The 23715-nt window shown below is 38.8% G+C and overlaps 1 protein-coding gene across 1 annotated transcript in view; it reads left to right on the top strand.

Annotated features, from left to right (window-relative positions):
• LOC146768763 (pinopsin-like) overlaps positions 1–23715 on the top strand; it is a 78557-nt gene that overhangs the window by 9410 nt on the left and 45432 nt on the right. The window contains exon 2 of the mRNA XM_085583319.1: positions 17009–17334. Coding sequence (XP_085439445.1) covers positions 17009–17334 — 326 coding nt within the window. The remainder of the gene's footprint in view (positions 1–17008; positions 17335–23715) is intronic.

Consider the following 23715-nt stretch of genomic DNA (forward strand, 5'->3'; position numbering starts at 1 on the left):
CTGTGAGATTTTCCTCCTGTGCTTTCCCTCCTGAGCACTGTGGGACCTGGCTCCCCTCTCTTCCCTCCATGCTGTGCTGGCTCAGCAAGGATGAAGCGATGCAGTCAGGGGATCACCCCATGCAAGGGTGAAACCTCAGGTTCCTGGGGCTGCTTGACTCCCCAGGCATCTCTCCGTGGTCTGAATAGTAATGCCTCTAATCAACGTCATCTGGGTACCATCTTTTCTACCATTGTGCCCGACTTCCCCTACTTCAGCTGAGAGTTTCTCATGCCAGTTATCAGCATCAGGCTCAATTGCTCTGAGCAATTTCAGCCAAGTCTTCCCAGCATGTTGGTAAATTTTGTTACTTCTCCTGTTTGTAATTTCTTAAGTTTATTTCATAGAAGATTCCAATATGATGGAAGTACAGTCTCATCCTGTGGCCAGATACAAACTTGTGCTGTTCCTTAAGAAAGAATAGTAGCCATGAAGCAGAAGACTAGGGACTCACTGGGCTAAGCTGGCAATCTTTACATCTATTTCACAGTATTTTATTAGAGGCAGACATTCACTACCTGCTAATTTTTTAGTGTTGTTTTTCTTCTATTGTTTCTGTCCCTCGCTCCTATTTTTTATTGTTTCTATTGGTTTCACTAATGCAATTAAGAGCAGAAATAGTAGATAACTATGGCAAGAAGGAATCAAAATCAACAGGCTTCAGATGAATCAAAAGCAGGAAACTTCTTTTATGTTGAATTATTTTTGTAGAGATTTATAACAGTAGAAATTTGTTCAGGACCAAGTGACTATCAGAAAACAAGGTATCAAAAAGAAGACTTGATTGTAAAAAAATTTATAAGAAATAGATCATCTTTACAAATCAACAGCTACGTAAAACTTTGCTTAGATTAGGACTTTGATAAATTCTAAAATTCAAAACCATTAGTTAATTCACATATATGGCATTTTATTGCTTAATATCTAAGTGTTGTCTGAGTCTAGTAGAGTCTTCTGAGTACTGGGATAGCACATTAACATCTGGCAAGATTTGCTTTCAGCTAAGAAATGGTATGAATTTTAAAAAACCATAGATAATCCCGTTTAACTTGACTTTATAAGAATTTTAGGATGCATAATGGTTAGACTGAATCCTTCTGCGCATGTGCACACTGAAGCATTATTGTTTTCCAGATTTACAGTTTGGGGGTTGTGTTCTGCATTCAGGCTGTTTGTGGATTTACCAGGGGACCTCTTTAGACTGGCTGTTTAATCACCCTAATGAAATTGGGCAAGCTGTTTGGGCACTGCAGCAGGCAGCCCAGGGCAGGGCAGGTGGGCGCTGCTCTCCTCTCAATTGCTGGCAGCAGAGCAAGCACTGCATGGGAGGCTGATGGCCATCCCTGTCTGCCTCAGCGTGAGCTCAGCAGGAGTTAACTAGAAACAGTTTCAGGGTAGGAGTTAATATGGTAGTGATGACATGTTACAAATTCTGCCTCTCAGTGAAAGAGTGGAATATGTACATGGCATTTGTGTGTATATTTTCAATATGTTCTGTACACTGACTGTGGTGCACCAAGCAAATCTTCTCCATGCAATTCTTTGTAACAAATCACAGCAGTTTAAAAATGCGGGCGATGGGGGATGCTACAGCAGTTTGCCCTAATTTATCCAAACTTTTAAATTTTGCACTGTTTTTAAACTGCTCAATTTTCAGAGAAAAAAATGTGTGGCAGTGCAAGAGGGCCAAGATCCAGCAGTGTCTGCATGATCTTGCTGAGGATTGCTTTACTAGGTGTACTTCTCAAAATTGAAAATGTGTTTCTGTTTAATATCCTTGAGAGAGGCTAAGACCACATCATAGGAGTAGGATGAAAGGCTGCCAAATAAATATGCCTGTCAGAATTTAAATAGAATTTTTCTAATGAGTAGAAAGCAGGTTATGAGACAAGATAAAGCCTTAGCTTAATATACATTGAGATAAGAGCAGTAGATAATAGCATATCAACATCTGTTTTGCTTCATGGAACAGTTTTCTCTATAGGTCAGTGCACTAAGTGGTGTTTAACAAGGAATTTGAGAATGAGTAAGAGTTTTACAAGTTAATATCTTTTCTAGGGTTGAGGGCACTCAGACCTTTGGAAAAGAAATACTGATATCAGATACAAGTGGTATTAGCATCTTACTGTGCTGTAATTGTTTTTTCTTATAATTTCAATAACTAAATTATGCCTTGAAAAATGTTTTTTTGTATTGATATCAAGATTATGCCATTCACAGTATTTTGCCTGGCTATTCTTCTAGAATACTAAACTTAAAACTGGGATAATTTTCAGTGTCCAGTGATATTTTTCCAATACATAGTACCACAGCCTGTGATTTGTGGTGTAGGGACACCTGTCTTCCCTGAAGCAGTACTTTTGAATCTAATAGGTTTTCCTGTGTTTATCTCCCATTCCACTTGCTGTCAGCAAACCTGCAAAATTTTTGTATGCACAATATAATATATTAAAAAATTCCACTTATTAACTATGTACTATGCAAAGAGAAGTACCTTCTCCAGTTTGTTTATTCTGAGTCTGCAACCTGATGATTTAATTTGAAAATGTACTTATTGTAGGAAACAATAAACAATCTTTCCCTGTCCACCTTTTCTCTTTCTTTTCTCTATTTTCCTTTTCTAGGAGTCCTGATGTTTGCTTTTCTCAATGCTGCTGAGCATTGCTGCTTAATGGAAGTGGTTTGTGTAAAGTTCTCTATCATAACTCTCTTTAGAGAGCAGTAAGTCGGAAACAATTTCTGTGCATTCAAAGTCAGGTCTCTTTTCTTCCACATATAGTAGTTTACATCAGTATTGCTTCTCATCTGTTCGATGGCTCCATTTCATGTAGTTGTGCTGCAGTACTTCACAGTCAGTTTTTGTTGATTTTGAGTTATTCTGTGTAGTATGATCTGAAAACTTGTCACTTTTCCCCATCTTTTCCAGATAATTTATTAATGTGATGAATAGCCCAGGGCCTAGAACAGATCCATGGGGAACTTTGCTGTCCACAGTTTCCACTAAAACTAATATTTTTCTCCTGTTTTTTATTTCCTACTTCTATTTATTTGTTTTTTCACATGAAGATTTCTGTTATTGCATTGCAGCTTACCATCCTTAAAAGCCTTTGGGCTAGTCCAAGTTGTTTGAAAATCCAAGTAGGCTTTATCCAAGTAGGCATCAGCCCTGTCTGCAGGGCGCTGTCAAGGACCTGTGATGAATTAAGTAAGGTATGGCCTCCCTCCATGATAGCCACACTCACCCCAGTATGTCACAGCTCCACTACTGCACTTGCTAGGGCAATTTCTACTGATCTATCCAGTGCTGAAGATTGATTAGACTTATTGGTTGGGTGAAAATGCACTGCAAAGGATTTCTGTCTGCATTGGTTATATTTAGTTTTTTAATGGATGTAAAAGATCTTCCTCTTTGAGTTCCTTTGGAGGGATTAAGGAATGGGGAATACTGCTTTTGCACATCCATCAGCCATCACAGTGATCTTGGATAGAGACAGGAGCAGCCTTCTCTGATGTTTCTGCTCACTCCCCACACCATGTGAGATTGTGGAGTTGTAAAACTGCACAAGAGCCAGGCTTTACACTGCCTGGTTCAGAGGCAGTGTAAAGCCTTATCATCATATTTTGAGACTGCATTCACAGTATCAGATATAACTATTTATTGACCAGTTCATATCTAATTAGAACAAAAACCAGTTTGACCACTAGACATTATGAAAAACTTGACTCAGAAGACTTAGTAGTTGTATTGTGTACCACCCCTAGGAATGGTAATTGCAAAAGAAACCCTCCAGATTATAGAAAATCTTTAGAAATATACTCGTATTATTAACAATAAGTAGTTGGGTTCAGTGAAAAAGGAGGAGTTCATTGGAGGGATGCTGGCTGTATGCTCTGGTGGATGCTTGGCTCACTGGCTAGCAGATGCTAACACTGTCATTTCCCCTCTTAGCTGATTTGGTGCCATGTCCCACATACAGAAACCCCCTGAGACTGCATGTTATGTATTACAGCTGTGCACATCCTCACCATGGAGGAAGGTCCTGGGGATGCCCCCAGGCATCCAAAGCATGCAGATCCAAAAGATCCAAAAGGAGCAGTCCTGGCAGGAGATGGGGGCCCTGCAGGATGGCATGGGCATGGGGATGTAGCAGTGAACCTGAGTGCCCTGAGAACATCCTCCTGCTACACCAGGGCTGCACATCCATCCCTGATTTTCTCATACGTGCGAGCCCCAAAGGTTTTTCCAGAGATGTTGCTGTACAGGAGCTCCATCTAGTGCTGACATTTCTTATTCCGATTCCCTAAAGCAGCGGAATACTGCTAGGGAGGCAGCCAAGTCAGGAAGGTGAATTTGGCACGGGCAGCCTGCCGTGCCGAATTTCTAGAATGCAAAGGGTCCTGCAAAACTTATGGAAAGTGAGACAGGAGTCAATGTTCGGGGATGTTTTTGTGTCATTGAGATGCAAAAAGGAATTTTTTGCACTGTTTATGCCACTGGGTGTTTATTGTTTGGATGGATAGACATATTAATATTATTACAGAAAAATATAGTAGTACTTAGTGATGCACCAGATACTGCTAGGAATTAAGATCACCTTTAAAGCACAAAATAAAAAATTTAAAAATTCAGCAAAGGAGGGGGAAAGAAAAAGGAAAAACCTGAGGTAATTTTTCCTGTTAAAAGTAATACATGCTGTCTGTATTGAAGATACCACCAAACATTAAGGAAAGGATATGTTGTACAAAGGATGAAACACTGAAATGACCACTGAGAAAAGAGCAAGAAAGATTTATTGAACAGGACCAGTAATGTTCATTTTCATATTTCTCCCAGCAGGGTTGGATCCAACAGAGATTTCTCAGTGATTTCTTTCAAGTGCAGTGTTAAACTGTGACTCCCATTAAGGAGGAAGATAATTCTTTGGAGAGAAGGGAATGATTGCCTTTTCTAATGGACTCATGATTCCAAGTCATCTTAGCAAAAGAGAACAGATAATTTCAGGCATTAGATAAATGGCAATTGGTGGACTTATTTCTATTCAAAGTGAATGGTTGATATCTGAGGTAGCATGAATTTGGAAAATGATTGTAACTGCTAACACTCAACAAATGACTATGGGAAATATTTTTTCAATTTCAAATAAGTACAAATGCTTTTAATGCATTAAAAATCAAAAGAAAATTGTGCTTTGATTTGCTAATATGTGGCAGCAACTAGAATAAGAGTCATCAAATTAAAGAATATTTGATATTTTTTACCATTTAGTTTATGTTTACCATATAAATATTTACTAGGCATATCCAAATAAAGAAAATAGTGTTTTGGAAGCACATCCCATTCTCAGCTTCTTCTGTCAGTTTTTGAGTCATCCATCCGCTCCTCTGCAGTTCATATCCTTTATATTAGCCCTGAACTTATCAGTTATTATATTCACATTGTGTTTTTGCTATATCATGAAAAGTTCTTTTTTCATTGAAATTCAGGGAATTCAGGCTAGTACTGGTTGGCTGTCCACCAAGACCAGGCCTCACTTTGAGTCCATTCATCTTAACTGTGAAATATCTTCTAGGTTCAGTGGGTTTTCTTTTTAGCTCTGGAAAAGTTTGGGGTCTTCTGCCAAAATCAGTTGGATGTGGGCTCATTAAATATGTATCTCTTTTTTTATATTTTGCTTTGGACAGAAAAGAAAGAAGTGGACAAAATTTTGGAGGTTTAGTGAAGACGAGCAGTAGCCATATATGTCTGCCACTCTCCAAACCTGTTTGAACCCCTTCTGAATATTAATTTGTATTTCTTATCTCAAAAAATTTAAAAAAAAGTAAACCAAAAAAACCACTAACCTCCCCAACAAAAACTAAATCCTTTGATAATAATATTTTGTGAAATCCCATATTCACAATCTCTCACATTTTTCATTCAAATTTGCTAATTTTATGGTACCTTCCCACTAGCCCCTATTGGTAATGAAAACTGCTGTCTAAATTAACTATGTTCTATCAATTTAACTGAATTTGTTTCATTCCAAGCTGCATATCCCAGATTTTGCAGACCAGTTTACATTCTCGCTGCCACTTTTTGGCAATTCAACTATAATGGAAAAAGAAATGTAGCCTGCAGAACCTCACTGGAGACCATATAAGACATCGATTTTTCCTGAGCAATGAAATGTCTACTATGAGACTCAGAGCTAGACGGCAAAGTGGAATTTTAATTTTTATTTAAACAATTTAAAAAATTCATTCTTTTTTCCTCTGTGATGCTGTGGCTTAGGAGTTTTTCATATTTTACTAAAGTGCATATGTGTCCTGGTTTTGGGCAAATTTGGGAGGAAACCTCCCAAGGGGTCCCTCTAGAAAGCAAATTCAAGCAGCTCCTCCCCACACTGGTTCAGGAGACATAGATCTCCTTCAAGAAAAGTGGGAAAAACTGTTGATTTAACAAGCAAAGTATTCACAAACATGAGAAAATTAATAATACTAAATAATAGAACCTCTTGTTGTTCTGAAGAGTTGGCAAATTCAAAGAGAGTACTTTTGTAGTTCAGAGTCTTTGTTGTGGGTGTGTCCTTGGCTTTTTCTCAGTATCTCTGGGGCTCGGGTCTCTCTTTGGGGCTCGGGTGCAGTGTCCTGGCTGCAGTGCAGCTTGGGGGGCCCCTGGACGATAGTCCTGGTGCTCCTGGGATGAAAAATGGCTGAACAGTTAAAAAAAAACCCTCTGACCTCAGCTAACAAGGGAAAAAACAGTGAAAAGAGCAAGGGAAAACTCCCCATCTGTCTGCAGAGCAGAGAACTCCAAGAGCACTGCTTGTCTCTATGTTTTGAATACACCCGCAAAAAAAATTCCACCACTTTTCCTTCTCCCTGCCTTTGCTCTCAGATCTAGTTTTAAAGGTGCAGAACTTATTACTGAGCTAAATAGGCATTATCATATTCTTACCTACTCACTTGCCAAGAAATCTCTGGTGGAGATACTGGAGTGAGTACTGTACTTTTGTGGCAGAAATGTATTGATTTTAATGGCCGCAGAGCCCAATAGTTTTACTTATCAGTATTAACATTAATTGGTATATAAAAAATGGAAACAAAGGTGTTGATGGAATGGATTGCTGTTACAAAGTCTCTGATGCTGTGGCAGTTGTTAGGTAAGATACTTCCCCCCAGAGCAACAAAATTGCTCCTAAAGAATAAACAACCATTGGAAAAAGACTGTTTCTTTTTTTTTACATCTTGCTGCTTCTAAACCTCTTGTGAATACTAGACCTACAAATCGTATTTAATGTGTAGTCCCTGGCAGATGATACTAAGATATGTTTTCAGAAAGAGTTCTAAGGAGATACAGAAGTACAAATATGTTGGAAATATCATGATTTTTAAGTTGCTTAAATTTTTAATGTTTTATTTTCATGTGTGGATGTTTTATTTCTGTAGAGAACTATCAGAAATGCTTTCATTTATATTTAGGAAGCTTATTTCCCTTGAAAACAGTACTGAGTCACTGATCAAATTAGTTTTGTATAACTCAATAACATATTTATGTAATACCATACAGTAGCACAACTTGTAATTAAGCTCAAAACTTGAAATTTGAGGTATTAAGAGGCTTCATTTGAAGAGAGCTCTTTCTTACTACTGTTCTTTTGTGTTTAAGGCCTTGGGCAAGCACAATGAAAGGTGTCATCCAGAAGGAACAGCAGAAGAATACCTCAGCACAGGATTCCCCAATATTCCTGACTTGGGGTGTATCCCCATCTTACCTTCTCCATCTTATTGTGCCACAGAGCTTTTTATCATATTCTCCAGCTAATGGAACAGCAGATTTAGCAGCTGAAAAATGAGGGACTAGAAAGAAGGGAACTATGTTAGGCTGTGTTAGGATGCATAAAATTTCTGAGAGACCTACCTGTTGTCCCTGTTAATTATTTACCAGCACATATTTGTAAGTGGAGGCCAGAGCATGCCTCTTCCACCTCTACCAGTGTCCTTCCAGCATGGTGCTCTTCCTTGCTTGCTGCCTCTCCAAGTTCACTGTTCACCACTGCATGGTGGCCTGACTTCAAAAGGAAAGGTGCAACTTTTGATGGGTCCCAGCCTGCCAGCTGCTGGTTCACACTCCTCTTGCACTTCCAGCCACATGATGTCCTTCCCAGGTGTCCTAGCTGTGGAGAGGGGGCGCAGCTCAGCACTGTTTGGTTGTGGCCAGGTTGCTATTCCACAACACACACATCATCACTGCAGGCATGGTTTTGGGGGAAAGAAAAGGTGAGTGAGAAAAATGAAAAAGAAAGAAAAAAATGACACCCCTGGAAGTGTGTCATTTTGTCTCACTTTTCATTGGGGGGATTACTGGGATCAGCTGTGTGGACCCTGTCCTCTGTCACCACTGCCTGGCCCCTTCCCAGTTCCTCCAAGACACGGCTTAGAGACATGGTTCTGAAAAAGTGACAGGCTTGGCTCTAAGACATTGGGCTGAAAAGTAGTGCCAGTGCAGGAAGCATCTGTGGGAAACAGAGGGGTGGATGGGAGCCTGGTCCCAGCCAAGCTGAGCTGAAAGGAGCAGAGCAAACTTGTGTGCAAAGCACCTCTTTTTGTATACTTATGTTATGAACATTGCTGCTATTACTGTGCTTTTCTTATTCCATTGCTGTTTGCTTTCAATAAATTATTATCTCAACCTATAGTCCCTGCCTTTGTCCCTCTCTTGCCCGAGGGGCAGGGGGAAGAGGAGTGGCTTATTCAGAGATTCATTTCTGGCTGGTGTTAAATCACCACACCGGGATATTATGTGAAAGCTGCCCCCCTCCAGGAGTGGGTATTACATGCACACATATATATAAATGGAGTCTTGTGAATGCATGAAGCATCATTGTTTTCTTTCAGCAACACATTTAAGCAGCAATGGCAGGAGTTGCTGTTGGTTAATCTCTGCCACTGGCAGGCCACTCTGAAGTAGAGGATCAAGTAGATGCCAAGTTGGAACTTAGTATCAGTTACTATCCCCTTGATTTCCCCTCTACATTTTGTACATGGCTGGCAGATGGTCAGATGCACCCCAGGAGAGCTCAGCTTGAACCATCCTGCAATGGGGCTGTGCAGCAGAACAGCCAGGTACACCCTGATTCCGTGCCTTGTACCAGGCTCTCAGCTGCATTTTGCCCTGTCTCTGACTCAGGAGCTAAGTTTGGGCTGGATCTAGGCTGCAGTGGTACTGGGGCATGTATGGACTTGCTGTGGAGTTACTGTAGTGGTTTTTGGTCCACCAATCTGTGTTTTCCAGACAATGCACCAATTAGCGTAGTGGGTTTAGTCCTGGCCAAATGCCAGTGGACCCACTAGAATTATTTACTCATTTTCTGTTTGAGATATGGAATAGGAGGAGAGCAAAACAGGTTCAAAACTACAAATGGTGTAAAGAAAATTTATTAACAGAACTAAAAAAAAAAAAAAAAATAGAAATCAGAATAAATCTTCAGAACACTTCTCCCCTGCATATCCTCTTTGCTTCCCCACTGACAACATAAATAGACAAAACCTAGAACTTTCAGTCAGTTTACCACACCTAGGATAGTCTTTCTTAAGTTCACTTAGGGAGAGGAATCTCTCTGGCCATGCCATGGAGACTTTGCCACAAGAAACTGTTCTCTCATGGGTTCAGTGTCACAGCAAATCAGCTGCCCAAGAAAGGAAAAATCTGTTCACAGTGTTAAAGCCCCTCCCATGCCTTGCAGGTTTCTCACAGCTGCTTTCATGGGCCATGTCAACTTATTGGGGTGCTATTTTAAGGATAAGCTGTTCAAGCATAAAAACAAAGTTCTCTTATTTTATCTCTAGGAACACAGGATTTCTTCTTCTATCCCTGGGGCACTGTTTCTACTCTCTCATCTCTGTTCAGCTTTTCATTGAAATCACAGCTACTGCAACATCTGCTTATTTCAACACTGGTTCTGCTAACAGCTGTAGTTAGAACACTACATCCCCTCAATGCATTTCATGAATTACTGGGAAAAATGAAGTCTGATTTATCAAATATATCTTCACCATAGCTTTACAAAAGAATTTCAGCCCAAGACTAAGGCATCTCCTCAATCCCCTCCCATCTAGGATTTGACTCTTTCTTCACTGATCTCAGTGTCCCACGTTGTTTCCTCTACATGTCTTCACCTTTTCCTTTCCTGATTCAGGAGAGAATTAGTGTTCGTAGGTTTGTTTGCTCTCAAGCTTTATCAATTGAAACAGTTCTTACAGAGTTCTGCAGCGCTGAAAGGTTGATCTCATCCAGGCTCTGCAGTCAAGGAATCTCTGTGTCTTGAGCTGCCAATCCTGTGGTCCCCGCTGGCACTGTGCAAGCCACACCGGCTGCTGGTGCCACCCCATGCTTTTCTTTCATGTAGGGCGCTGGAAGAAAAGAAAAAACCTGTTGCCACTGCTTTTGTCCTTCTGTCCACAGCATAGCTGGCTAAAAGTGGCTAAGCAAATGAAGTCTATTGCGAGTCATGCCGAGATAGCCGCAGCTGCACAGTGCTGCTGTGCTTGTGGCGATTTTGGCCATGCAATCCCAGCAATGTGGCCACTGCTGGACCAGGCTGGTGGTGGCCACTCCTGACCCCGGCTGCTCCTGGCCTTGGGGCCGCCTGCAGTGCTGGCTCCAAGGCCTCTCCCAGCGCTGGTACCAGAATAAACAAACCAGAATAAATAAACATGGTTTGTGCATCTGCAAACCACGCTGAGATAGCTGTGGCCGTGCCGCTGCTCCAGCCATGCGGATTTCAGCCAAGCAATCCCAGCCGCGTGGCTGTTCCCAGTCTCGGGGCCACCCTCAGCACCGGCTGCGGGGCCATTCCCAGAGCTGGTCCTGGCCACATGGCTGCTCACAGCGTTGGGATAGTGCCACGGCATGGCCTGGCATGGCCGCAGCAGAAATCTCAGCTTAGCCACGCACCGACCTGGCCATGCGGGGCTGGCGCCGCAGCAGAGCCCAGCCAGGCCCTGCCAGGCCAGGGCCCAGGTCTGTTCAAAGGCTGGAAGCCAGAGAGCTTTGTCCCGGGCTTTGTTCACTTTTAAATGTGCTTTGCCACAGAGGCGTGCTCAGCTCTTTTAAGTGATTTAACCGCGTTTCAATCTTCAAAGCTAGCCAGCTGATCGGCTCTGCCCGGTCCCCACAGGGAACCATCCCCGCAACCTGTGAGCTTTGTCCCCCAGCCGAGAACCAGACATCATTAAACAGCAACAGCTACTGAGATCACTACGGAAGAGGCAGGGAGGGAAAGCTGTTGAAAAGGCCTGAAGACAGCACAGCAGAAAACAGCTTGTTCAGGTAACAGAGAATTCTGTTTTCAGCAGTAAAAGGTATTGATTCAGCCAAACCTGAAGGATTGTGTGTTGCTAATAACAGAGTATTGTTACTTGTGGGTGGAGGATCATGCACACACTGAGAGGAGAATGACCTCAAGGAAATGCCAACAGGGAGCAGCAGTCTTGACTCAGACATACAAGATTTGTATGGGCAGGATTTGTAAGCAATGAAGGGTTTCTGACTATGGACTGTGGACTCCTGAAGTGTATAAAAGCTCTATCCCAAACTCAGTTCATTGCCAGGGAAGTACATACAAGCAAGGGGTTTTATGAACTGATAGCTGGAGTCTCTTGTTCTCTCTGTTGCACAAAAGAAATTCTAGACAAGACCTCTTAAGCACAGATCCTGTGGGTGTAAGAGTGTGAGTGAGTAAAAACTATAAGACAATGCCTGTGAGTGGGTAAAATCAACCTTCATGGGGGTTGAGTGTGGGAAATCTATCTTGGGCTTTTGCAAAAATTTGGATTTAGCTTTTTCTCCATTAATTTCTTGTTGAAGAAGGTGCTATTGTATCCCTTCATTCTCAGTCTGCCTAAGGTTACCCATGTTTTCTTTTCATTACCCCTGATCCTTGATAACTGGAATATAGTGCAGGATATCCCTTTCAACATACAATCAGGACTGTTCCAGGAAGCCCCGGACTCTAACCATGATGTAGTCTAATGACCTACAGGCTATTTAAGAGGGCAAGTATATCTAAGTTAGTAATCAAAACATTGATCCATTGTAGGCTGAATTCCTGGGATTCTCAATTTTTCATCGTCTCCAGACCATGGGTGATCTGCATCCCCTTTCCAATTACTACATCAGTGAGCAGCATAAACCATCAAAAATGGATAAGAAAATGTAACGCTTTTAGCTAGAGCCCATGGGAACAAAGTGTAATGATTTGCTGTGCCTTTCACAGCACACTCTCTGCTGTGCTGCCAGGGAGAAATGTACAGATCCTTAAATAAAAGTAAATAATAGATAATGTCGCAGGTGATAGCCCTATAAATAGATGCCTGTCCTCGTTTATGACTTGAAATTTAATTTCTTACACTCTACTCACTGCACCTAATTGCTCTGTAGCAAGGTTTATGCTCCACACCCAGCTACTCTCAAAGTCACTTATTTCCATGGTTAACTTTTGAATAATTATCTATTCCTGTAATGCAATCTGCATACAGGAATTTATGACATTTTTCAGTACTGTTCAGTGAGAATCTCATTTTTGTTCCTATATATGCATGAAATGTTTGGGGAGCAAATTACATTTCTCACTGTGATTGAGTCCTGTGGAGTTATTTGTCTAGGTACCAGCTAGAGGCTCTAAATATTTGTTGGAAGCAAATTCCATTTAGATTTGCAATTTGTGAACCTAATTTTGTTGCAGTTCTAGAAAAAAATTACTCATTTGAAATTAATATACACAGTCTACACAGTCATAAATGTTACTACTCAGTAAGAATGAAACTGGCATTGGCATAAAGAATTATAATTATTTTCTTCCTTTTATGGCTTACATTAATTTTTTAATTTGGTTTTTTTTTTTTATTTTTTTGGTTATTAAGGCTGTGGAGATTGCACTCAAGTATTTTCTTCAGGGACAATCCTAAAGTATTTAATTGCCTTTTGTTTTTAATCTGCGATTCTCACTAGTTCCTCCATCTGCAACAGATAGTGCATGAAATAGAATACCAGATAACTGCAGGATTTCTAACAAAGGTCACAACAGTTAAATGCACCAGGCTTTAACTGCATGCAAAGCTAGGAGGCATAATGAAGACTGGGAGGCTTTATTCCACTTTAGCCAAAACAGATTGCAAGAAGGACATGAGGAAAGGCTGTGGAAACAAGCCTGTTAAAATCAGTACCTCGAAAAATTATGGAGAGGGTGACACTGGGTGCTAAAGAAAAGCATGTAAAGGACAAGGCAATCATCAGTTTTTTGCAGCTCATTGACTACAAGCTGACAAGTCAGGTACACCTGATCCTCATATTTTATTTCCAACCATTGTTAAATTAAGTACTGAACAAAAAACCAGGTTTTGCCATTTTTATGAAATAATGTTGTTTCAGTCCAACACATGAGTATCTATTATAATTGATTAAATGATAGTGGTCTATTTCTAGGATTCAGTTACTGAACTAATAAAAGAGTGAGATTAAAAAAACCTGTTTGGTTGGGTTTTTTGTTAATTAAAATGCTGAGGATATTAATAGCAACCAGGGACACTGGAGCTTCTCTGTCCCAACATTGCAACAAGGTTACTCTTGATGTAGTTTGGTTTTGATCAATCTTGGCTTCTGCGTTAAGGCAAAATGCCCTCCATCAGCAAGGTTGGATGGAGCTGCAGTGTTGGGGCACATCTTGTGACTTTCTGTTCACTGCCCAATGTCACACAAAGTAAACAGAGAGGGTTACAGTGACCTCTGTTGTTCCTGTTTCTTCCTCACCTGGGTAATAGGTGTTTTAATTATTCACAGCCAATTCAACCAAATGTGTCTCACTGTTGGAAAAAGCTACTTGTTCTTGTTAATTTTTTATTTGGTTTTGGATTTGAATTTATATTTTTATCTTTTAAAGCACCACTTCTTTCAAAGTAATTCTATTTTTTCTGAAAAGTTAGCTGGACTTACTAAGTTTGAATCACATAAAGAATGTTGAATTCTTTTATCTTATGAACTGCCTCTTCAGTGTATTCCTCATTTTCCTTTGTCTTGCAAGTACTAGAATTCAGTGTGTAGTGGTATTAAAAATTTCAAACCTTGAAGACTTACTGTGCCAAACTCAAAAATAATGGAATTTTTTTCCTGAACTTTTGTGGTCTGAGATCCCATAAATTACAATTTTTTGTCCGCCAGAGAAAAGTGTAGTTTGTGTCATGTCAGTGGGACTCAATAATAAGGTATGTAAAGATGAATTGGCTCCTGCCAAGATGTGCAATTAAATGTCATGATTTTTTTTTTCTGTATAGAGAAGAAAATTATTTTCTGTAATTTAAAGTCAACTTTTTGTCTGACTTCTAATATTTGATTTATTCTTGACTGACATCACCATGGTCCTAATTTAATATCTGAAAATTAATTCTATGCCACTGTAATACAGAACTTTTCTACATCTGAAAACAGGTAATCCTGCATTCATGATCAGTTGTCTTCAAAGCCATGCCATAGAGCCATCAATAGATACCAGTGTGAGAAAAGCTAAGCATCTTCCTTTAGCAATAGGTGAACATAAGAGGAAGTGTAAATGGTGGCATAAATCATGACAATACACACCAGAAGAAGCTGCTGCGCAGTAGCACAGCCATGGGAATGATCAGGCAGAGCTGGCAGCCAGGCTGTGCCTGAGACCCCAGCAGTGAAAGCAGAAATCCAGGAAGCAGGGCCCTTAGCTAGGGAAATCTGGGTTTTCTAGGCAGCCCCACACATGCAGGAATTTAGGATATGCTCAACAAAACTACAGCTCATTTGCTCTCTCATTAAAGTAGGGAAAATGCAGTTTCAATTGCCATGAGAGGTACAGCAAGAACAATAGATCCTTGCTGTAGATAACCCAGCTGGGAAGGGAGAGATTTCTTGTTCCTGAGGCAGTTTTCTGTTAGTCCATGATTTTCTAATCTAAAGTACAGAAATAGATCTGTAATACCTGACAGAGGCCTAAGTTTCAAATAAAAAATCTGGATTTTTGCCTTTTGTGCCTACATGAGCTAAATGTTTTTGATAGAGAGGAGCTCTTTAGTCAAGCAGATAAAAACATGAAAAGTGGCAAGGCTAAGAAAGTGAAGGTAATTCAGAGTGGGCTGGGAGCATGAAGAGAGTACTAGATTCTTTGCTTTTAAGTCTAAAGGCTTTCAAGAGCAGTGTCATGTAGGAAATCAGATTAGGTGAGGGATGATGAGAAAGTCTTCCCTGTCTCTAAAGTAGCCTAGACTTAAAACAAGTTTATAAGTCAGCTGAATTTAGTGGAGTTATTACAGCTGTAAATGTATCTACTCTTTAGGACTGACTTCCCAGTAATGTACAGAAAATATTTTAGTAGACTCTTGTAATAAGGAAGACATTTTCTTCTTCTAAAGTTACCTTTTCCTCACATCCTTTTGCTTTCCTTCCCCCGGAGAAATAAGGAATCCTATTGCAGCAAGCAGTGCTTGCATTTCCCATGGGTCCTTTGCCTACCCAGTTCTGCACTAAGTAATTGCAAGCTGTTGTCAGGATGACAGAAATAGCTGTGCCTGCATCCAGTTAACTCAGATATGAGTCACTGAATTGTAAGGAAAAGAGGAGCAAAATGCTGTGCCTGGGGAGAATATCCCACTGTGCCTGTGTGGGTCTGTGTGTGGGTTTTTTTCCCAGGTAAAGAATTAGAATAGTGCTATTCCCAAGGGAAGTCTCTGACTCACCTCTACTCCATGACTGGGAAGGAGCTATAGGAGAAGCTGACAGTTAAATGGGGAAAATGGATTACAGCTATGGATTCCCCTGAAGAACACCTTTTCTTTTAGCCCATTTGCTGGGAGTTGGTACCACTCAAAAGCGGAGAATTTCAGCATGCTATGTATCTCAGTGCTACTGTGTAGTTGGCTGTTGCTAATAGCAAAGATTAAGAAAAAACTCGTGGAAAGAGCTGGACTGACATTGATCTATTCAGGTTTTTCTTCTTACAGGAGCAAAAGGAAGGGGACTGAAAAGCATTGGTAAATATGATTTTAAAGCTCTTCAAACAAGTTCCTTCTGTCATAAATCCTGGAAGTGGTATCCAGCGTTGTGTCACCAAGAATTTCAAGGATGCTAAAAGGAGAACAAAGCCATAGGCTATAACAAAACCCTCTCCATTGCGTTGTGACTAAGAACCTAATATGTAAAACCATACAGTTTTGAAGAGGGGTTTGGGTACAAAAAGTTGAAAAGGACAATGGAAATATCCTATGACCCAAATTTTAAAGCCTTCCTCTGCAAGATATAATGGGTTTATGACTCATAGGTATGACCTAGGGCTTAATAGTAACCAAAATAATTTTTAAACCTGATTGTGTAATATACATGTAAATAAAGTTGTAACTTACAGTTGTAACTTACCATATCCCAGTCATGATGTGATTGTATGTTTTTTCTGTATATGAGTGGTCAGAACTGAAGGTTCATCTAACTGATGGTGAGAGCAAAAGAAGCAAAAGCTTCTTTCACTTTGGGCCTCCCAGTCTTAAATATGTGGCACTTTTTTTGCTTTTTTTTTTGCCTATAAAAATCCATACACTATTTTAAAATGGTAATGGATTTTAAAAAATGAATAGTTCTTATCAAGGGAATCTTTCACCATTTTATTAGCTCAGATAGAAAATCTATTTCCCCTGAGTAATACTAAAACAAATAAAGCTGAAAACCTGACTAGAAGATTAATATCTGTCAAGTATAAAAATCTTCCAATGTAAGATAAATCTGAGTTAAACAAGATTTGACAAGATGGACAGAGCAACCAGTAGCAGTGAGGATTAACACATAGGGAATAATGGAAATAGTTATCACTGTTACTTAAATATATAATAACCAAAAAATCATCTGCCTACTTGGGATTTGGAATGGATACATGCAAAATAATGGAAGTAAGCATTTATATTGCTTGGTTCATTGCAGGCGTCGTGTCCCTGATCTCGCTGGCTGTGCTGTCCTACGAGCGCTACAGCACTCTCACCCTGTGCCACAAGCGCAGCGATGATTTCCGCAAGGCTCTGCTGGCAGTTGCTGGTTCTTGGATTTATTCCTTGGTCTGGACCGTGCCACCTCTGCTTGGTTGGAGCAGTTATGGGGTAGAAGGCGCAGGCACAAGCTGTTCAGTACGCTGGTCCTCAGAGTCAGCTGAGTCCACGTCCTACATCATCTGTCTCTTCGTCTTCTGCTTGGTTGTCCCTGTGATGGTCATGGTGTACTGCTACGGGCGCCTCCTGTATGCTGTCAAACAGGTAAGCAGCTGCCTGCTCGCATAGTGCAGACTGCTCTCAGGCATGTTCTGCATTTCTATTTTATCAAATTTGGAAATTTCGATGGTAGAGAGAAAATCAGCAAGCCAAAATGAACTTGGAAAGACCACAGAAATCCTCAAGGAAGGAGCATGAGGTTTTCAACAATCTTAATTCTCCTGAAGCTCCCAGTCAAAACAAAGGGATAATATCATACAGATATGGATTTTGTGGTTGGTAATACTTTGGAAAACAGTATATGGGAAAACCAGCATATCAGAGTGAAGTTTGTATTTGTAATGAAGTAAAAATACATGTTTACCTGTTTATGAATTAGACATCCATGCAAATACTGCTTCCTGGTTTTGGAGTATAACATTTAATAATTTCTGCTCCTTAATCTCAGGAATCTTAACTCTACAGTAATGTAATTCAACTGTGACTTTTTGAATTATCCCAAGGATCAACTTCTCCTTGTAATTCTAGGTCATATTTAAATTTTCCTTCTAACTACAACCACCATTACCACTACTACTATTACTACTGCTACTCCTCCTACTACAATGATACTTCTCTCAGTGGTTTAAGGTGCACTGCAGATATTCAAAAATGAAATAAAAGACCCTGAAAAGGGTGTGGTATTGTGAAGTTTGAATACTCTTGGGACAGTAATGAAATGGTTTAATGATGAATGATGAGAGAGGAATTAATGTTTAGGTATTTTCTATAGAGCAATTCTCTAAAATATTCAGATGAATTAACTAAGGGTGTTAAAAGGAAAAAAAAAAAAAGCAGAAAATCCCTGAATTGAGGCTCTCCTACAGAATTAAAATTAATATAGTTTGCTTTGATTAGTCATAAGGAATTAAGTTTGATTGTTTTACACAATTTGTCAAAGCTTTGAGAAGAGTTAAAGCCCAAATGGGAAATCTTACCCTCTTTGAGTACTGAGTGGGCCAGTAAAATCCCTTTTATGAATCACACATTAGTACTCTTCTTAAAAGTTGTGAAATATTAATATGGAAAAAGATTCCTGTGATTGTAAACCATTGAAGTGAAGTATCAGTCCGTATCTGACTTCTAGACAGCAGTTTCTTTTCCCATCACCTCAAAGTAAGAAGCAGGTTCTTGGAATATGTGGTAGCAAAAACATGCAGAAGATACACGTTTCTTAAAATATTGGCTCCTCTTTCCTTCAGTTCTCACTGCTCTTGCTGACAACAGTCTTCATCCACAATATACAGATACTTGTATGGATGAAGCTTCTGTAGCACATACTTTAGCCTCTAGAGCTAAATGTAGACTTGTGTGTTTCTATTAACTTTTTTTTTTAATAAATTCAGTTATATCAAAGACATTCATAATTTCATTGATCTTCCTGATTGGTCTCAACAAATTGTGACAAACATACTGAGGGAACAAAGTATTACAGAAATTATATGTGCACTTAATAGCCATTTTGTATTTGGTCATGAAGACTGGGTATACTGGAAGATTAGGTTGATTGATGAACCAACTTTTCAGAGGGAAAAAAAAGAGGGAAGGAAGACCATTTTCCACAATTCTCTCTCCACCATTCTTCTCATGCCTTCCAGAGTGATCTGCAAGCCCGTGGGGTGCTGAGGTAAGAGAATTCTGAGAAATTTTGTAAATGGAGGAAGTGAAAGAAAATTGAACCTGATCTTGCATAACCTGTTGGAGGGCCAGGCCTTAGGGAAGTAATACTTGTTAAATGCAAAGGCAATTCAGTGAGAATTAGATCATATCTTTAAAGTTGCTATGACTAGGGCTCCTAAGAGCTGCCTGAGTATTTGTGAAGTCTTGAATAGCTAAACCCTAAACTTTTACACAAAATTTCTAATGCTTTCCTGGTGCTTACAGAAGATTTTCTTGATAAGTTATATTCACCGAAGAAAATGTCAATCAGAAAACTTTCTAGTCCTTATCTTTCGGTGGTGTACCAGGAGCTATTTTTACCACCATAATCCTAAAACCTTGCATTTCATATTTTTTTTGTGACATATACAAAAATTTCCAATGAATATACTATGACACAGTCACTGAAGTACAGGCTTATTTCCTTTTGGTCTGTACTAAATGGGATAGTTCATGAGATGCTAAAGTATGTAGTTTCAAACTAGAGGAAGAGATTAGCAATATGCAAACAAACATCTAGTAGTCCTTATATAAAAGTATAAAGAGTAGATAGGATCATTTTAAAAAGGTTGAGAGAGTTACATTCATTGTAATTCTATAACTTTCTGGTGTGGATTAAAAAAAAAATAATTATCTTGCCATTTTCTGGCCTTGTAAATTAAAGTCCTTCTGTTAATACCACAGAGGACTGTGGTATGTATTTGAAGAAATATGGGAACATGGCAAACATAGTAAGTGCATTATCCTAAATTCAGCTTCTTGCTACATTTTCTGACTGCATTTCCTAATTTTGCCACCTCTATAGATGTTTTCTATGTTAGAGCATTGAAGCAATAATGGTATTGTACCCAGAAATCAAGAATGCAGGAGTTATGTCATTATTAATAGTGCACTGTAAATTTATTGAGGTGGAAGAGTATCTTAAGATATTTGGGATAGCTAATGCAAGAATTGGCATGGTGCCTTCATTTTTTCTTTGTGTGGACAATGATTATAGGTCTGCCTTTCTCTTTTTCTTCCTAAATTTAGTCAGATGCTGTAGCATTTTGTCACCTGAAGCACTAATAGATCCCATGAAGTCAGCTGTAAGCTGTGTAGTGGCATAAAGGATTTCATTAATACAGGTTTTATGAAATATCATCTTTTTAAGGAATTGGAATTCAGTAAGATCCTTGTATAAATTATGTTAATAACAAATGCCATTAAACAGCATTAAAACACAACTCCACCACTATCTCAGAGCTCTTGCCATTTATCAAACTTGAAGATCCTTAGGAATTACATTTTTCTTTAAAGTTATGGGGTTTTCTTTCCAGACTGGCTGTATCTGGATGGTTGAATCTGATCAAAGGGGTAAAGTTTTCTCCCTCACTAAAATTTATTCACATGTATTTTATTCATGCACATTCTACAGCACAAGGGAAGGAGACTGAGGATGGTTTATTTTTCCTTGTACAATCATGGGAATTTTTTTTCAGTTTTTGGCTTATGATGCTTGTCTGTGACTCTAGTCTTTCATTCCCTCTGGAAAAATGTTCTTTCTGAAGTCAGTGTCAGTTGTTTACACTTTGAAAAGTGGGCTCCCAACTGTGGAATTACAGAGATTAGCATTGTGATCACTGTAGCACAAAAGACACAATGTGATTAAAATCCTCCACTGAGGGGCCCAGAGAACTCAAGTGAACCAGCCTAGTGAAAATTAGGAAAACTTTTAAAAAGAGATCTCTTCAGCCCACATTACCAAGGACAAGAAGAGTCCCAGAAGGATATTTCAAGAAAAGTTTTCATTTTGGTTTTAAAAAAGACTCTCATCTCATTGTCAATTTTCTTTCATTGAAAGCCATGCCTGAACAAAGCTTAGCAACATTTCATGAAAAGTAGCTAGGACATAACAATAAAAAGGACTGTAAGCAGAGCACAAAGACTTAAACATGCAATTCTTACTCTGCAAGAGACTGTGTGTTGAAGTGGGCAAAGAGCCAATGTTTTATGGGGTTCTGGAGTAGATGGACTTACAAGGTGACCTGATAGTCCTATAGTGTGAAGGTTTTTGTTTTGTTTATTGTTCCTGTCATTATTCCAGTTCTACTTTGAGTTTGTCTTTGAAAAACAAAAAAGAAAAGGAAACAGAAAAAATATTTAGGGAAAATTTAAAGACTTTATGAGGCAGAAGATGGCCCTACCAGTATGTCTGGTCCTCCATCCTGTGATGCCCCTGTTCTTGCTTAATTCCTCAAAAAATTCTACTTTTAACTAGTGATCAAAATGCAAGTCCAGGTAGTGGAATTACCCAACTACTTCCCTTTACATCAATTTTTTTTGCTTCTTTTGAAAAGTGCCACATGATTTCTGACTTCCAGATATCATGGGAGACTCAGATAACCTTTTATTGTCCATTCCCTGACATTTATGAGTCTTGTCATCTTGTTGGGGAACTGGGAAAGTCACAGTTACACAGTAGAAAGCTGTCTGTTCCTCTTTCTTACTCCTCTTCCAGATTTCAAAGTACCAAATTTAGTGGAGGAAAAGTGCTTCCATCTCTTATGTAAGAAGTAATGCCCCAGAGTGAAATTATCACCTGGTTATAAACACAAGGAAACTAATTTTTGAATCTGTATGGTGAGATTTTTGACTCCAGGTTATTTTTTAAAGATTTGGATATAAAGAACAGTGGTGGTTTTGAAATCTCCTGTGCCAAAGGAAGTATAAGAGAAAAAGGAATGAAGAGAGAAATTTTTATAATTTCTTATTTCTTAATCTTATTTTATATCTGTACTATTTGGAACAGTTGAACAATATCTGTAAAAGCATTTATTGTATCATTATTCATTAAAGGGGCCAGGAAAGGACAAAAATGTGGAAGGACCATGCCTGTGAATGTTTCCAGTTTTCCATCTCTTTTGGAAATGATAATTTGGAGGAAGAAAGCACATTAGGGAATAATGCTTAGTGATTTAACCTGAAAAAAAATTTGCATAATACAAAGAATAGGAAGGGAATTTCATTATTTTTCCATCATTCCTTCATGTGCTTTGTATGCCTGTTTATAGAAAAACTTGATTTTCTGAAAGTTCATTATTTGGTGGCACTGAAGTTATTATTTATGTTGAGAAAACTGATAAAGCAATTAGGTGCATTTAAATCTTAACACCTTTGAACCCTAAATAAAACCAGGTTTGTAGTCATAGAAGCAAAATTCAGATTTTTTTCTAGTTGCTTAATTAAAAAAAGTCCTAAGAAAAGTAATTCAGGTGCAGATGATGTAGACCTGGTTGTATGGTTCCTGTAGATCGTCCCTTTCAAATGTGATTAAGTACATTTGGGATTTTACTTAATTTCGAGTATGTTTGACCCTTGCTGCATCTAAGCCTAAACAGACAGCTAAACTCATTAGACAGCCATATCTTGCTATTTTTTACCATATATTCATACATTTTATTTCTTTCCTTTGGATCTTCATGTACCCCTTCCCTCCTAGCTTCTGGTGGCATAGAAGAAAAAACGATAAATAGTTTTGCCTTTAATTTTTAAACCTTGCCATAAATATAATAACATTCCATTCAAATCAAAAAGAGATTATTTTGCAAATGAATTAATTGATGTTTTCTCTCACATCATCATGAAGAAAAGGGAACTTATTAAAATAGAAGTCTCAGTTTGTGAGAATTGTAATAAACTTACAAAATGTAATGGAAGGCATTGGCTGGACTATCAACTGCTGTAAAATAGTCCATCATAAAAAAATAATAAAAATAAATATTTCCAAATTTCTTGTACAGCATTCAGCAAGCACCTAGCAGTAAATTTTCAATATCTGATTACCAGGCAGTTGTTTGACTTTTGCCAAATGTGCAAGCCACTTTACAGCCAGAACTCAAAGCTGGCAACAGACCATTTTTTGGATTCTGTGATAACAGGAATATTTTGTGATAACAGATGCTGTTTCTTTATTGTTTGATTCTATGGTATTTGCTGTAAGAATAGGCTTTAAGAGAACAATTTACATTCCTGTGTAACACTGTATTATTTTCAGAATTTCTAGATCATATCTCCAGTAGAAAAGCTGGTTGCTTTTCATTATTTCAAAGTAGGTGAGTACTGAAAGACGTTAGACTGTATATAGTATGTATCTGTGCTCAGTGATCAATTCTTTGAAGTTCTGATTATTTTCAAGACTTCTTGTCTTCTAAACATGATAAAAATTATTAGAATTCTGTAGGTGAGCTGATAGCTGAATAAAAAAGTCATGGAATACTTGGAAAACAAAAGCTGTATCTCACGATTTCTTAGTAAGTTATTAAATGCTGTTGAATATGTAATTTATTTAGACTCAGATTGGAATCTGTAGATGGTATTACATGCATAAGAAATCCTTGCATATAAACTCTTTCTGTTTAAATTTTTTTAGTAATTTCTGTAATCACTCTCATCTTCAATACCCACAAGTCCCATTGCTTCTTTTCTCCTTTACCCTCACACCATTCTTTACATAGAATGAGCTCCTCCTTCCTTCCTTCCTTCCTTTAGTAATTTCCATACATTTTTTTCCTTTGATGGTTTGAAGATGCTGTGAATATACACTGATTTTCCAAGGCTTTACAAAGCTGTTACTACTATTCCTATTGTACTGAGAAGAAATTTTGAGAAATTACCTGTGAGAATTCAAGGCATTTTAAGATTCTGTCTAGCCTATTTTTTTACTCTGTATTCTTTCTGTACTCAGTAGAG

Source organism: Lonchura striata, chromosome 1, assembly GCF_050655825.1.
Source record: "Lonchura striata isolate lonStrDom1 chromosome 1, ASM5065582v1, whole genome shotgun sequence".
Taxonomy (NCBI): domain Eukaryota; kingdom Metazoa; phylum Chordata; class Aves; order Passeriformes; family Estrildidae; genus Lonchura; species Lonchura striata.